Raw genomic sequence first — 14,856 nt, 5'->3', positions numbered from 1 at the left:
CCTTGAATACCAAATGAAAGGACACCACAACAGATATATATAAAAATAGAATGTATTTATTCTAGTCAAGCCCTCAGCACTCTTTATGAGATTCGAGGTAAGTACAACACAGTCTTATTTAAGCATACATTAAGTCACACAGGTAAGTAATACAGTTAGGCCCTAGGGGCCACGCAAACCATATACTAAATAAGTGGTATAAGAACCACTGTCACTAACACAGGATAGGCCTAGGCCTAGGGAATCGCTGGGGCTACACTATACTACCAAAGGTTAGGAAGTGGGAGGCCCACGGGATTCAGGTGCAGAGTGGAAACACTCATGCGTAATGCGTAAAAGTCGATAGAAATAGTAGTTATTAGAATTTAACAGTTTTAGGGCACTTCTGGAGTAACTAGGAAGTCGAGACTTGGAAACTAGACCCTAGGATAGTCAATACCCCTGTGAGCACCGGAGTACTCGAGTTACCTAGCCCACGGGCTGCGGGTGCATAGGTGTGAACTTGCGTCGGGTTTCGTCGTTGACTTCTATGGATGCCTGAAGGAAAGTTGCTGACAGGCAGTCAGTGAAGAGTGTCCGGTGGATCCCATGGATGGAATCAAGAAGGAAGGATACCTGCAAGCAGAAGGGACAGAGTCTAGGTCACCAGCCAGGAGCCAGGAAGGAACCAGGAAGGAACCAGGCGATGTCGTGAAGATGCAGGTGAAGAGGTGAAGCTTGTTGCAGCAGCCACGGGTACCAGGCGGCGTCGAGGATGACCAGGACCAGGAGGTGAGCTGTCCCACGAAGGCTCTTGCTGTCGGCGGCGTCGATGTCGAGCTAGGACCCAACAAGCCTTGGCAAGCGGAACCCACGCAGAATGGAGAACTTGCTTCTGGTGCAGACCAGGAAGGTCTGGGGTGCTTCTCTTTCACAGAGGAGCGGATGCCAGTCTGGAGGAGCCGGACCAGCAAGATGAAAACAGAGGTTCGTCGTCGCAGAGGCTACTAGCCAACGGGCCAGCAACCAGACAACACGTCGAGCAACTCAGGTGCAGAAGGGCCCCACGCAGAACACGTGAAGTGTGGGGAGCTGATCTTCTTTGCAGATGGTGCTCGGGATTGGGGCTTCTCAATTCCCCAAGCACAGCCTCGAGGAAGCCTCAGAAGTCGCGCTAGTAAGTTACTAGCCACTTTTCCCAAGTCGCCGGTCCCACGTCCCTCGTCGCCTCCACGGGTCTCAGCTTTGCTGTAGATGTGGATCTGGTTCAGAGGTGTCTGGAAGTCATGGCGCTGGTCAGTCTCTGCAGTCGTCCCTCGTAGGATTCAGTCGCAAAGCAAGCAGCGGTCGTTGGATGGTGCCTGGTTGCCCAGGGTGGTCACTCCTTGGCCACAAGGGAGATTTCTTCAGTCTTCTTCCTGAGGTCGAATGTCGAAGGTCCAGAGGTTCTGTTCAAGTTGCAGATTCAGGTTAATCTAATTTAGCAGGGCTCAGCTACCTACTGATATACTGGGCTAGTGGGCAGGGCTACCTGCAAGGTCCCTCCTATGGGTAGGACCAGGAAGGGAAGTGGTTACACCCCCTTTCCTTTGTCCAGTTTCGCGCCAGAGCTGGGGCTGGAGTGCCCCAGCGCCGGTTTGAACTGGACTATGCATGGGACACCTTGTGTGCCCCAGGCAGTGTCTAGTTTCTTTCATCCCTCCCTGCCCCAATACACTAAGGCCTGTCTGGGGTGGTGCTAGCACCTCCCAAGGCAGGAAACCTATTGTCCAAGCCTCCCTCGCTGGGAGGACTCCCAGCAGCAGGAGGTCAGACTTGTGTCTCTGGCAGCAGCATCCATTTTGTGATGCTGGGGCTCTGGTTAACTTTAACCGGGTAAGTAGGTTTCAACATGTCTTCTCCCTCTAGAAGGGAGGAATAATATCCTCATTGCAAGAAATGGTATGGGGGTATTATCCCACAGTGTTAGACACCTTACACGACATGTTTCGATAAAGCCAAACCATAGTTACCATAACCGTTTAAGATTATAAGGTACTTTAAGGGTATATGGTAGGCTATATCATAGAACAGCTTTAAGGACATGGTTCCGAAAGCTGCAGACAGGCTCAGCTCATGCTAGAGCACCATCTCACATGTTACCAAGCACTCTGCCTCCAGGATTGTTAAGGCCTGCCATAGGAGTGGCTGATAGGTACACATGTGTCCATATATAAGGTAGGTATAGGAATACTACACCTAAGCAAGGGGTGATTACACGACCTTGCCCCAGCTGAGTGATCAGCCAGCTGTGTCATAATGGAAGGCCAGGCCAGGGGTGGCATAATACATGCTGCAGTCCCTGGTAGGCCTAGGGTACACCTATGCCCTGGGTACCTAAGGTACACTGTACAGGGGCCAATAAGGTGACCCCTACCAATTGGGTTATGCACCTAAAGTACATAGTAGGAATTTAGAGAGAGAACAGCTGGGCTGTGGGTCTGATTAGTAGGCCCACAGCCACATCTAAGTCGAAAACCAGTGAAGCAAAAGCAAAAAGTGGGGGTGAACATAGAAAGCAGACCCTACTCTCCTACAGTGCTCTCTTAAAAACATATCGTACAGCCCTTCATAGTCTGTCACCTCGCTTCCCCGCACCCAACCCTCCAATGCTTTGCGGGCATAGTCTAGAAAATCTACCCAGTTCTGGGTGGGAAGCTTGTGGCTATTTCTGAACTTCTGTCGGTATTTCTCAGGGGTCAGGCCAAACTTCTTAAGTAGCGCTTCCTTCATAGCCGAGTAGTTAGTCTGGTCTGCCTTGTCTAAGGTCAAGAGCGTGTCCCTCCCCACCGGAGGCATGTAGCTATACAGGCCACCCCCCCAATAACTCTCGGGAATCCCATGGGCTACTAAGGACACCTCATAGGCCGCTAGCCACTTATCGATGTCGTCCTCCACACTGAAACTGGCCATCACATCCTTGGGCATGTAGAACCTAGACTCCTGTGGAGCTTCAGTAGGTACGCTGCCACCATTTGCGTTGCTGTTAGTCCCCATCTGTAGGGCTTTAATTTCCAGCTCTTTTAGGCTAAGCTCATGGAGAAGCTTTCTTTTCTCCATAGCCAGCCTCTTCTCTTCCCGCTCCTTCTCTAGCCTAGCAAGCTCTAGCTTAAGTTGTCTCTCCTCCCTCCTGTCCTCGAACTCCTCCGCCGACAAGCTCCTTACTGAAACACTACTGCCTGCCCTGGAACGTCTTCCTGGCAATACATTCTCACTAGTATCTATGTGCAGTAGGTCCAGCTCTCCTGGAGCATCCTACTCTCCCTGCCCCTCGTCCCCTCTCCCTCCCGGGTGAGCCAATGCCCATGCTCTCAAGCTCTTCTGAAGCTCCTCTGTCTTGGCGCCTCCCTTGAAGAACACCCCATTCCCCTGGCAGAACTCCCTAAGCTGCGCCACCGTGTACGTTTCTACGTTGGCCAGCTCAAACTCCATCCTGCTAGGTAGGGCCTCGGACAATTTCAGGGAAAACCACTAGGACGTAGGTAACAGGCTTAACACAAGAGCATTCACAATCAGGCAATCAGGGAGAATTTCAAGCTTGCATTAAAACAGGTATCAGATTGCGGCGCACACTGAGTCACTGTAGGGTGCTGCACAAGTCCTAATCCCACCGCTAAACACCAGTGTTAGACCCGGAAGGTCCCAGGGACCACCGACTCCGACACGGTAGCTTGGCGCGAGGTGGGAAGGCACTCCGGAAGCTATGTGTGAAGTAGTTGTGCAGCACACACTCACACTGACCCAGTAAAGCACAAGCAATAAATAGACACCACTTCAAGTTCACTGACAAAAACAAGTACCTTTATCTATTTCTTGTCAGGATTAGAAAGGCAAAGCTCACACAGGGTGCAGAATAAACGGTTTCTATAACATCTAATCGCTACAGGTAACACTTCTCATGCACAGGTTCACTAAAGGTAACATTTCTCATGCACATGGTCAAAACAGGCAATATTTCCTACGCCCCTGTTCAGTAAAGGCAACATTTTCTATGCAGTGTTTACATAACAGGTAATCCCTCCTAAACCACTGGGTGATATGGGTGAACATTCCTCAGACTCCTACTCAATGTGGGCATTTCGGCTCATTTAGGTAGGGAAAATCAGTAACAAAGGCAGCTCTATATTCAATTTAGGACCCAAGCCTCCTGTACTTATTCACATAAGGGAGCAGTCATAGTAGGGGTACAATACGGCGACTACTCCTCTACGGTTGGTCGATGCAGGCAATAGGTCTTCTGCAGAGTTCTGGTCAGCCCGCTCCTAACTTCACGTGGGGGCTTCGACCAGGGGAGGCGGATCGGCACGCTGGTGACTTCGGGGGAATTCCTGGGCTCCCTTCCTTTCCTCAGAACCCCACACGCGGATCCGTGAGCCAGGGCCTCCGAGCGAGTTTCTGGTTCAGCAACGAATCCGGTCGCGGCTTCCTGATGACGCGGCCGGCGCCCCGGTTGCCGGGCAATGCCTCCCTTCGCGCTTCTGGCCTAGCGCGGCCTCTGCAACAACCATGGCAGTCCTCCCCTCGCTTCGGGGGCCGCAGCGGGGTTCAGGACACGCGGTCTTCCTACTGAGCGGCGCCTGGGCTGCGGCGGTGATTTCAGCCTCAGCGTCCTCACACACCACGGCGCCTCGGCTGCAGCGACGATTCCGGCATACAGAGCTCCTTAAGGGCGAAGCGCTCACAACAGGTACCCGGGCAGCGGCGGTGATCCTGGGCAGACAGCGCTCCTTGACCTAGCGTGGATGGGGGAACAGCGTTAGCGCGCTAGGGGTGGCTCTAGTCGTTAAGGCAGCACAATCAGGTTCTAGGAACACAGCAGCACCCCAGCACGGCGCTCACGGAAAATGGCAAGTTCTTGAAGGACAGCGTTTAGTGGGCACAGCGCTTGCAGGAAGTGGCAGATTCTGGAAATATAGCACTCGGGTGTCACAGCGCTTTACCTTGTGGTTCTCCAGCAGCAGCAGCGCTCGTAGGTTCCTCAGCACTCAGGGGTCACTGCGCTAGTGGGCCAGATTCAGGTATTAGGGGCACAGCGCTTCTTCCCTCAGCGCTGGCAGTAGATGGCAGGCCTTGTTTGCAGGAGTTGGTAGTAGTGGGAAGAAGGAAGGTAGTCTCAGGCAGGCACACTGGAGTTGGCACCCCGGGTTACCCTCACACTGGGCAAGGTCAGCAGGCTGGCAGGATCACTCAGCTATCTTGGGGACAGCAGGGCCTAAGCTCAGTCAGCCTCAGTAGTATAGCTTCCCCCTGGCTCAGCAGCCTATACTCCGGCGGAGGGTCCCCAGGTCCAGTAGTGCACCAACTGACTGTCAGGTTTTCCCTCTCTTACCTTTATACTCGTAGGTCAGGTGACCCTACAAAAAGGCGGCAAGTTCTGGCGCCAGCCTGGGGGGTGGGAAGATTCTAGAAGGCTCTGGGGACTCTGTGGTGGCTTCGCTGGTGACAAGAGGCGGGACGCTCAGGGTTACAGTAGCATTATGTCCCAGACTGATCCCAACTACTAGCGCGCAGATAGGGCAGTGGCCACTCCGCAGTAGCAGGGGCCTATGGCAACCATATTGCTAGGAGAGAGCACCTGCACCTCAGCACTGCTCAGCAGCCGTAAGGCACCCAGAGTCCTATGTCCAACAAAATAAATGGTGGTAAAAACTGAGGCAGAAAGGGGGAAAAATATGCGGGGTAAGACCACCCTAGGGCTGACAGGTCTAACAGTATCTCTCACAGCTCAGAGAGCGGCTTCAGAGGACTGTAGAGGAGGGTGTCTATCTCAGATCAGAGAGCAGCTTCAGAGGGCTAGAGAGGAGGGTGTCTATCACAGCTCAGAGAGCGGCTTCAGAGGGCTAGAGAGGAGGGTGTCTATCACAGCTCAGAGAGTGTCTTCAGAGGGCTGGGCTGGAGAGGAGGGTGTCTGTCACAGCTCAGAGAGTGGCTTCAGAGAGCTGGAGAGGAGGGTGTCTATCACAGCTCAGAGAGTGTCTTCAGAGGGCTGGGCTGGAGAGGAGGGTGTCTATCACAGCTCAGAGAGTGGCTTCCAAGGGCCTCGTGAGTAGGGTGTCTATCACAGCTCAGAGAGTGGCTTGCAAGGGCCTCGTGATTAGGGTGTCTATCACAGCTCAGAGAGTGGCTTCAGAGGGCTGGCGAGGAGGGTGTCTTTCAAAGGTCAGAGAGTGGCTTCAGAGGGCTGGAGAGGAGGGTGTCTATCACAGCTCAGAGAGTTACTTCAGATGGCTGGAGAGGAGGGTGTCTCTCACAGCTCAGGAAGCGGCTTCAGAGGGCTAGAGAGGAGGGTGTCTATCACAGCTCAGAGAGTGGTTTCAGAGGGCTAGAGAGGACGGTGTCTTTCACAGCTCAGGGAGTGTCTTCAGAGGGCTGGTGAGGAGGGTGTCCATCACAGCTCAGAGAGTGGCATCCAAGGGCCTCGTGAGTAGGGTGTCTATCACAGCTCAGACAGTGGCTTTAGACAGTGGCTTTACACAGCTGGAGAGGAGGGTGTCTATCACAGCTCAGAGAATGGCTTCAGAGGGCTGGACAGGAGGGTGTCTATCACAGCTAAGAGAGTGGTTTCAGGGGGCTGGAGAGTAGGGTGTTTACCACATATCAGAAAGTGGCCTCAGAGGCTGCAGAGGAGGGTGTCTATCACCGCTCAGAGAGTGGCTTCAGACAGCTGGAGAGGAGCGTGTCTATCATAGCTCAGAGAGTGGTTTCAGGGGGCTGGAGAGCAGGGTATCTACCACATATCAGAAAGTGGCCTCAGGGGGCTGGAGAGGAGGGTGTCTATCATAGCTCAGACAGTGGCTTTAGAGGGCTGGAGACGAGGGTGCTCATCACCGCTCAGAGAGTGGCTTCAGACGGCTGGAGAGGAGGGTGTCTATCACAGCTCAGAGAGTGGCTTGAGAGGGCTGCAGGGGAGGGTGTCTATCACAGCTCAGAGAGTGGTGTCAGAGGGCTGGAGAGGAGGGTGTCTATCACAGCTCAGAGAGTAGATTCAGACGGCTGCAGGGGAGGGTGTCTATCACAGCTCAGAGAGTGGCTTCAGAGGGCTGGAGAGGAGGGTGTCTACCACAGATCAGAAAGTGGCCTCAGGGGGCTGGAGAGGAGGGTGACTATCACAGCTCAGAGAGTGGCTTTAGAGGGCTGGAGACGAGGGTGCTCATCACTGCTCAGAGAATGGCTTTATAGTGAAGATGGGCAGGGTGTCTATCACAGCTGAGAGATTGGCTTCAGAGGGCTGGAGAGGAGGGTGTCTATCACAGCTCAGAGAGTGGCTTCAGAGGGCTGGAGAGGAGAATGTCTAAAACAGCTCAGAGAGCGGCTTCAGACGCCTGGAGAGGAGGGTGTCTATCGCAGCTCAGAGAGTGGCTTCAGAGGGCTGGAGAGGAGGGTGTCTATCACAGCTCAGAGAGTGGCTTCAGAGGGCTGGAGAGGAGGGTGTCTATCAAAGCTCAGAGAGTGGCTTCAGACAGCTGGAGAGGAGGGTGTCTATCACAGCTTAGAGAGTGGCTTTAGACAGCTGGAGAGGAGAGTGTCTATCACAGCTCAGAGAGTGGCTTCAGAGGGCTGGAGAGGAGGGTGCCTATCACAGAGAGTGGCTTTAGAGGGCTGGAGACGAGGGTGCTCATCACCGCTCAGAGAGTGGCTTCAGACGGCTGGAGAGGAGCGTGTCTATCACAGCTGCTCAGAGAGTGGCTTCAGGGGGGTGGAAAGCAGGGTGTCTAAAACAGCTCAGAGAGCGGCTTCAGACGCTTGGAGAGGAGGGTGTCTATCGCAGCTCAGAGAGTGGCTTGAAAGGGCTGGAGAGGAGAGTGTCTATCACAGCTCAGAGAGTGGCTTCAGACGGCTGCAGGGGAGGGTGACTGTCACAGATCAGAGAGCGGCTTCAGAAGCCTGCAGAGGAGTGTGTCTATCGCAGCTCAGAGAGTGTCTTCAGAGGGCTGCAGGGGAGGGTGTCTATCACAGCTCAGAGACTGGCTTCAGACAGCTGCAGGGGAGGGTGTCTATCACAGCTCAGAGAGTGGTGTCAGAGGGCTAGAGAGGAGGGTGTCTATCACAGCTCAGAGAGTGGCTTCAGACGGCTGGAGGGGAGGGTGTCTATCACAGCTCAGAGAGTGGCTTCAGAGGGCTGGAGAGGAGGGTGCCTATCACAGCTCAGAGAGTGGCTTTAGAGGGCTGGAGACGAGGGTGCTCATCACCGCTCAGAGAGTGGCTTCAGACGGCTGGAGAGAAGCGTGTCTATCACAGCTGCTCAGAGAGTGGCTTCAGGGGGGTGGAAAGCAGGGTGTCTAAAACAGCTCAGAGAACGGCTTCAGACGCTTGGAGAGGAGGGTGTCTATCGCAGCTCAGAGAGTGGCTTGAAAGGGCTGGAGAGGAGAGTGTCTATCACAGCTCAGAGAGTGGCTTCAGACGGCTGCAGAGGAGGGTGTCTAGCACAGCTCAGAGAGTGGATTCAGACGGCTAGAGAGGAGGGTGTCTATCACAGCTCAGAGAGTGGCTTCAGACGGCTGGAGGGGAGGGTGTCTATCACAGCTCAGAGAGTGGCTTCAGGGGGGTGGAGAGCAGGGTGTCTACCACAGATCAGAAAGTTGCCTCAGGGGGCTGGAGAGGAGGGTGACTATCACAGCTCAGAGAGTGGCTTTAGAGGGCTGGAGACGAGGGTGCTCATCACTGCTCAGAGAGTGGCTTCATAGTGCTCATGGGCAGGGTGTCTATCACAGCTGAGAGATTGGCTTCAGAGGGCTGGAGAGGAGGGTGTCTATCACAGCTGAGAGAGTGGCTTCAGAGGGCTGGAGAGGAGGGTGCTCATCACTGCTCAGAGAGTGGCTTCATAGTGCTTATGGGCAGGGTGTCTATCACAGCTGAGAGATTGGGTTCAGAGGGCTGGAGAGGAGGGTGTCTATCACAGCTCAGAGAGTGGCATCACACGGCTGGAGAGGAGGGTGTCTATCACAGCTCAGAGAGTGGCTTCAGAGGGCTGGAGAGGAGGGTGACTGTCACAGATCAGAGAGCGGCTTCAGAAGCCTGGAGAGGAGTGTGTCTATCGCAGCTTAGAGAGTGTCTTCAGAGGGCTGCAGGGGAGGGTGTCTATCACAGCTCAGAGACTGGCTTCAGACAGCTGCAGGGGAGGGTGTCTATCACAGCTCAGAGAGTGGTGTCAGAGGGCTGGAGAGGAGGGTGTCTATCACAGCTCAGAGAGTAGATTCAGATGGTTGGAGAGGAGGGTGTCTATCGCAGCTCAGAGAGTGGCTTTAGACGGCTGCAGGGGAGGGTGTCTATCACAGCTCAGAGAGTAGATTCAGATGGCTGGAGAGGAGGGTGTCTATCACAGCTCAGAGAGTGGCTTCAGACGGCTGCAGGGGAGGGTGTCTATCACAGCTCAGAGAGTGGCTTTAGACGGCTGCAGGGGAGGGTGTCTATCACAGCTCAGAGTGGCTTCAGACGGCTGCAGGGGAGGGTGTCTATTACAGCTCAGAGAGTGGCTTTAGACGGCTGCAGGGAAGGGTGTTTATCACAGCTCAGAGAGCGGTGTCAGAGGGCTGGAGAGGAGGGTGTCTATCACAGCTCAGAGAGTAGATTCAGACGGCTGCAGGGGAGGGTGTTTATAACAGCTCAGAGAGTGGCTTCAGAGGGCTGGAGAGGAGGGTGCCTATCACAGCTCAGAGAGTGGCTTCAGACGGCTGGAGGGGAGGGTGTCTATCACAGCTCAGAGAGTGGCTTCAGACGGCTGCAGGGGAGGGTGTCTATCACAACTCAGAGAGTGGCTTCAGAGGACTGGAGAGGAGGGTGCCTATTACAGCTCAGAGAGTGGCTTCAGACGGCTGGAGGGGAGGGTGTCTATCACACCTCAGAGAGTGGTTTCAGACAGCTGGAGAGGAGGGTGTCTGTCGCAGCTCAGAGAGTGGTTTACAGAGACCTGGCGAGGTAGGTGACTGCCACAGCTCAGATGGAGACTAGATCACTGGATCTTCAGCTGTGCCTTACAGAGTGGTAAGGAAGGAGTCTGTCATAGCTCACAGTGGGAAACGATCAGTGGGGAAGGTGTCACAGCTCAGTGTCGTTTACATAGGGCTGGTGAGCAGGTGTCTGTCAGAGGTCAGAGCGGTACTTCATCCACTGGGCTTTTGGGGATGGTGTTTGAAATGTCACCAACTTATTAGAACCACCAGAGTTCTCCCTAGACATCTGTGTCATGTAGGGTTCCATTATGGTATAATAAAATATCTCACCCCATTCTGATTTTGATGTGTCTTCTGCTGTCAGCCTTGAAGGGGTGTCGCTTTCTGTGACTTGCAGTAGTAGAAGATTTCTTCCAGACAGCTTCTGAAGGTTTGTTTTATAACATTTCACACCATGCTTTACATTCTAAGCAGCTATTGCTTAAATCGATGATTTCGATATGAGTTGTAAATGTGACTTACCCCCCAGACACCCGGGAATCTGAGGCCACCACAACACCACCGTCAAACTCCACGGCAAGGATGGTCGTCTGTAGAGAGAGGGAACAAATAAACATTGCAACTCTGAGAAGCAGCAACAATCTCAGCAAACGAAGGGATACAGTTCACCTTTGGAGTGTAGTAATCCTACCTGGTGACAGAACTGTATTGAGGGAGAGACAATGAGATTGTGCACTGTGCTTGAGAGGACGGGCTAGAAACCGCGTCATCGAAGCAAATGGTCAACAATCTGGTAGCCCACTCTCATGTTAGCAAAGTCAACCTTGGTTCTATGCGCTTGAACGCGGGGACGAGGCACAACACCATCATTGAGGGACATTCCTGTGTTTCAAAGCTTAATATAGCGCCTGCGCTTGCAGTCGAAATTCTGGCTAGAAAGAAGCTGTAGCTCTCACTTTCTTCGTGTATTCTTATATTGTGACTGCTACTTGGTTTATGTGTTTATAAAAGTAAAACAATGGACGGATATTCAGTTGTTTTGTGATTAAGCAGTTCTATATTACACAGCAGTCTGAGTCTCCAAGCTTCATGGCCTCCTCCGATGGGCCCAAGAGTCAAGATTTTAAGGGGAGTGCCTGGTAATACATTTTGGGGTCTGATAGCACAGTGCTGAGGTTACCAGTAGTAAATTACTGTCACAACTGGAGTCTAATTACCTCTTGAATTTGGATGACAGTGTCACAATGGGTGGTAAATAGTGTGGATCGGAAAGCTCCAGTCTCACTGGACACTAGCAGCCCTAAATAAGGCCATTGTGATTTTGTGGATGCTGCTGTGCCTGAGGTCTGAGAAGGTTTCGGTGCAGACAGCATCATCAGACGTGATTGACGAGAGTCAAGACAGAAGATGCAAGACTGATTCAGTGAAGGTGGCGATGGACCATCGTCTCTGGGGCACTGAAGAGTCACCTCGTTCGAAGCTGCTTGGAGGCTGCAGCTCCACAGACAACCAAAGGACTGGAAGTAGGGCATCACTGCCAGGAATTCCAAACCCAACATCTAGATGGACTCCCACTATACAGCAGGACTTATGGAAGGTGGAGTCTTGAGGGGCAGGAGTCTCCCAGCAATTCATAAGAGGGTCCTGGTGATTTAACACAACTACTATGGACCCCATTGAGCAAGCTTCACGCCTAGCTCTCCCATGATGCAGCACCGTCTGCCTTCCTCCCCGTTTTTCTGAGTGCTTCATCCTGCTTTTGCCTCGTTTTTTTTACTTCCTTCTCCTTCCTTTACCCCTGTTTTTCTGAGTGCTTCCTCCTGCTTTTGCCTCGTTTTTTTTACTTCCTTCTCCTTCCTTTCCCCCTGTTTTTCTGAGTGCTTCCTCCTGCTTTTGCCTCGTTATTTTTAACTCCTTCTCCTTCCTTTACCCCTGTTTTTCTGAGTGCTTCCTCCTGCTTTTGCCTTGTTTTTTTTACTTCCTTTCCCCCTGTTTTTCTGAGTGCTTCCTCCTGCTTTTGCCTCGTTTTTAGGTCTCGCCTGACCCAGCGCATGCGCTGGACTGGCGAGACTTTTTGAGAGGGCTCCAAAAAGTGTTACCAGGCCAGCCTAGAGCTACAGTGCATGTCCGCGGGCGCGCGCGCCGAGTTTGAGCGAGATTACTTTCACTTTTGCGGCCGCTTTGATGTTTGATCGCAAGCGCGATCACTTTCGCGGCCGCATGGCCGCTTGTTTACTCACTCCTCTGTTAAACACTTGGAAATAACGCAGTATTCAATTGTTGGCACTATACTGAGTAACAAATACATTTTACCTGGCTTCCAGTCCTTTATTATTTATCCTTTAATTTTTACCCTTTACCCTGCCGGTTGCCTCATATGGCACTCCCTTTGCAACCGGAAGGTAACGGAGCACTTTACGTAAGCACCAGTTCCAAAAATGTCAGCTCACTGTGCTAAAATTTTACAACAAGGATATTTGTTTTATATTCAGGGCGACTGCTCTGTGCACTAATATCAAGGAGTGTTTAATTTTACTTTGCAATTAGGGGTGCACAGTTGGGAGCGTTTCAGTATCTACGCATGCTAACGGAGGCACCGATTTCCTGTTATTTATTTTGCAGTCATAGCACAAACCCGAACGGAAGGTATTAGAGCTCTTTACATGAGCTCCTGTTCCGAAGTGGCAACTCGCTGTGCTTACATTTTACAACGAGGACATCTGACGGCATTAGGTTTGCTCTCTGGCTCACTTGCTGAACACATGAATTCAACAAACGGCTCTTACCCTCTCTTTCCTCGATTTGTACCCCTGTGAAATGGATCCAAAAAAGAAAACACACACTTTGGCTGTAAATGTTGTCTTTTCCTGAGATGTTTTCTATTCCAAAGTGGAGCCTCAGAATAGAGAGGAGAAAAAAATATGGTTCAAAGCACGAAAATTGTCCAGATTGGTTTTATTCACAACCAAACACATTAGCACTACTTTGCAAAGTTTGCCAGTAAAGAGCTACTTTCGTTTTCTCTTCTTTCTTTGAACAGTGTTCACTTCTCCTGCTCTGCTGCTGCCCCTCCACCCCTCTCTCTTTCTGTTATCCCTCTCTTTCTGTCTCGCTCCTCTTCACTAGTTGAAAACTATGACTTCAACAAATGACGCCTACCCTCTCTTTCCTCTCCTTTATTTGTTGCGATGTGAAATGTATCCAAAAAACAACACTTGGGCTGCAAATGTCGTCTTTGTCAGATATTTCTCTATTTGAAAGTGCAGCCTCAGCACGGAGAGAAAAAAAAAGGTTCAAAATACGAAAAATAAACACTAAATAAAGCAAGACAGAGTGGTGGTAAAGAGGGCAGGTTGGTCTTATTCACAAACTCAAACTAGTGCCACTTATAAGAGTTTTTCTAGTGAAGTGCTACTTTGGTTTTCTCGTCTTTCTTTCAACAACATTAATTTCCCCGGTGGGAAAGTACACTATTTCGGGAAGTACCATCGTACCTTGTTGATGTGTACAGTGGAAAACGTTTACGGTGGCTCGTCTTTGGTCCAATCGCAATAAAACCAACCGATCGCATGGATTTATCTTTCTCACCACAGTGTAGGGTCCCCCTTCTAAATATGATAAACTCAACCCCTCACCATACACATCTCCCACCTCCCTACAGTGTTCACTTCTGCTCGGCCGCTCCCAGCCATGCGCTCGCGCTCTCTCTCTCTCTCTCTCTCTCTCTTTCTGTCTCGCACCTCCTCACGTGCTAAAAACCATGGCTTCAACAAACAGCTCTTATCCTCTTTCCTTTATTTGTTCCCCTGTGAAATGGATCCAAAAAAGAAAGAAACACTTTAACTGCAAATGCCATATTTTTCTGACATATTTCTATTCCAACAAGCATTGGCATAGCCAATAGGTCTCGCCTTTGGGACCTTATAAGTGTTTAGCCATGCAACACTTGATGTTGTTGCACCAAGGATATTGTGCTGGATAACTTCAGCACAATATCCTTGGTGCAACAACATCAACTGTTGCGTGGCTAAACACTTATAAGGTACAAGGTTTAGCCATGCAACAGGTGATGTTGCTGCGCCAAGGATATTGCGCTGCAAAACTAAATACTTACAAGGTCCCAAAAGCGAGACCTATTGGCTATGCCAATGCTTGTTTTACTTCCTTCTCCTTCCTTTCCCCCTGTTTTTCTGAGTGCTTCCTCCTGCTTTTGCCTCGTTTTTTTTACTTCCTTCTCCTTCCTTTCCCCTTGTTTTTCTGAGTGCTTCCTTCTGCTTTTGCCTCGTTTTTTTTACTTCCTTCTCCTTCCTTTCCCCCTGTTTTTCGGAGTGCTTCCTCCTGCTTTTGCCTCGTTTTTTTTACTTCCTTCTCCTTCCTTTCCCCCTGTTTGTCGGAGTGCTTCCTCCTGCTTTTGCCTCGTTTTTTTTACTTCCTTCTCCTTCCTTTCCCCCTGTTTTTCTGAGTGCTTCTTCCTGCTTTTACCTCGCTTTTCACTGCTTTCTCGGTGAAGCAGCTAGCAACTCCAGCGCCTTGACACACTCACTGGTGATTTGCCGCGCTTTATAAATCCCGATTGGTTGACTTTGCATCTGATTTGAAAAGGACCTCTAGTAATGACTTGAGGCACTGCAGGTTTGTGAGTGTCTTGCCACCCTTAAGAAAAATTTCTCCCAAACAAATTCTCCCCCCAAAAAATAATTTAAAAAAAATATATCTATATACATCCATATACATATAAATATATATACCGAGCCTCAACCTCTCAGGCTGGGCGTCCTTTCTCATCAAGGTTCGTTTGGGAAGTGTAATTTAGGATGCCCGCCTGCTGCATTTGATTTGCAACAGAGGATTTGGCTGAGTTGGTACCACTGTTCAGAATTTATGCCATTTGAAGCAAGAAAAGGGCATTGTTTGTTCATAATTATAAAACAAGGCATTCAATGACTGT

The 14,856-nt window shown here is 51.2% G+C and overlaps 1 protein-coding gene across 1 annotated transcript in view; it reads right to left on the bottom strand.

Moving 5' to 3' along the window:
- PSMB9 (proteasome 20S subunit beta 9) overlaps window positions 1–14,856 on the bottom strand; it is a 240,527-nt gene that overhangs the window by 193,212 nt on the left and 32,459 nt on the right. The window contains exon 2 of the mRNA XM_085614621.1: window positions 10,431–10,498. Coding sequence (XP_085470747.1) covers window positions 10,431–10,498 — 68 coding nt within the window. The remainder of the gene's footprint in view (window positions 1–10,430; window positions 10,499–14,856) is intronic.

Source organism: Triturus cristatus, chromosome 1_1 (genome assembly GCF_964204655.1).
Source record: "Triturus cristatus chromosome 1_1, aTriCri1.1, whole genome shotgun sequence".
Lineage (NCBI taxonomy): Eukaryota > Metazoa > Chordata > Amphibia > Caudata > Salamandridae > Triturus > Triturus cristatus.
This window is presented reverse-complemented; position numbering and strand designations above follow the sequence as displayed.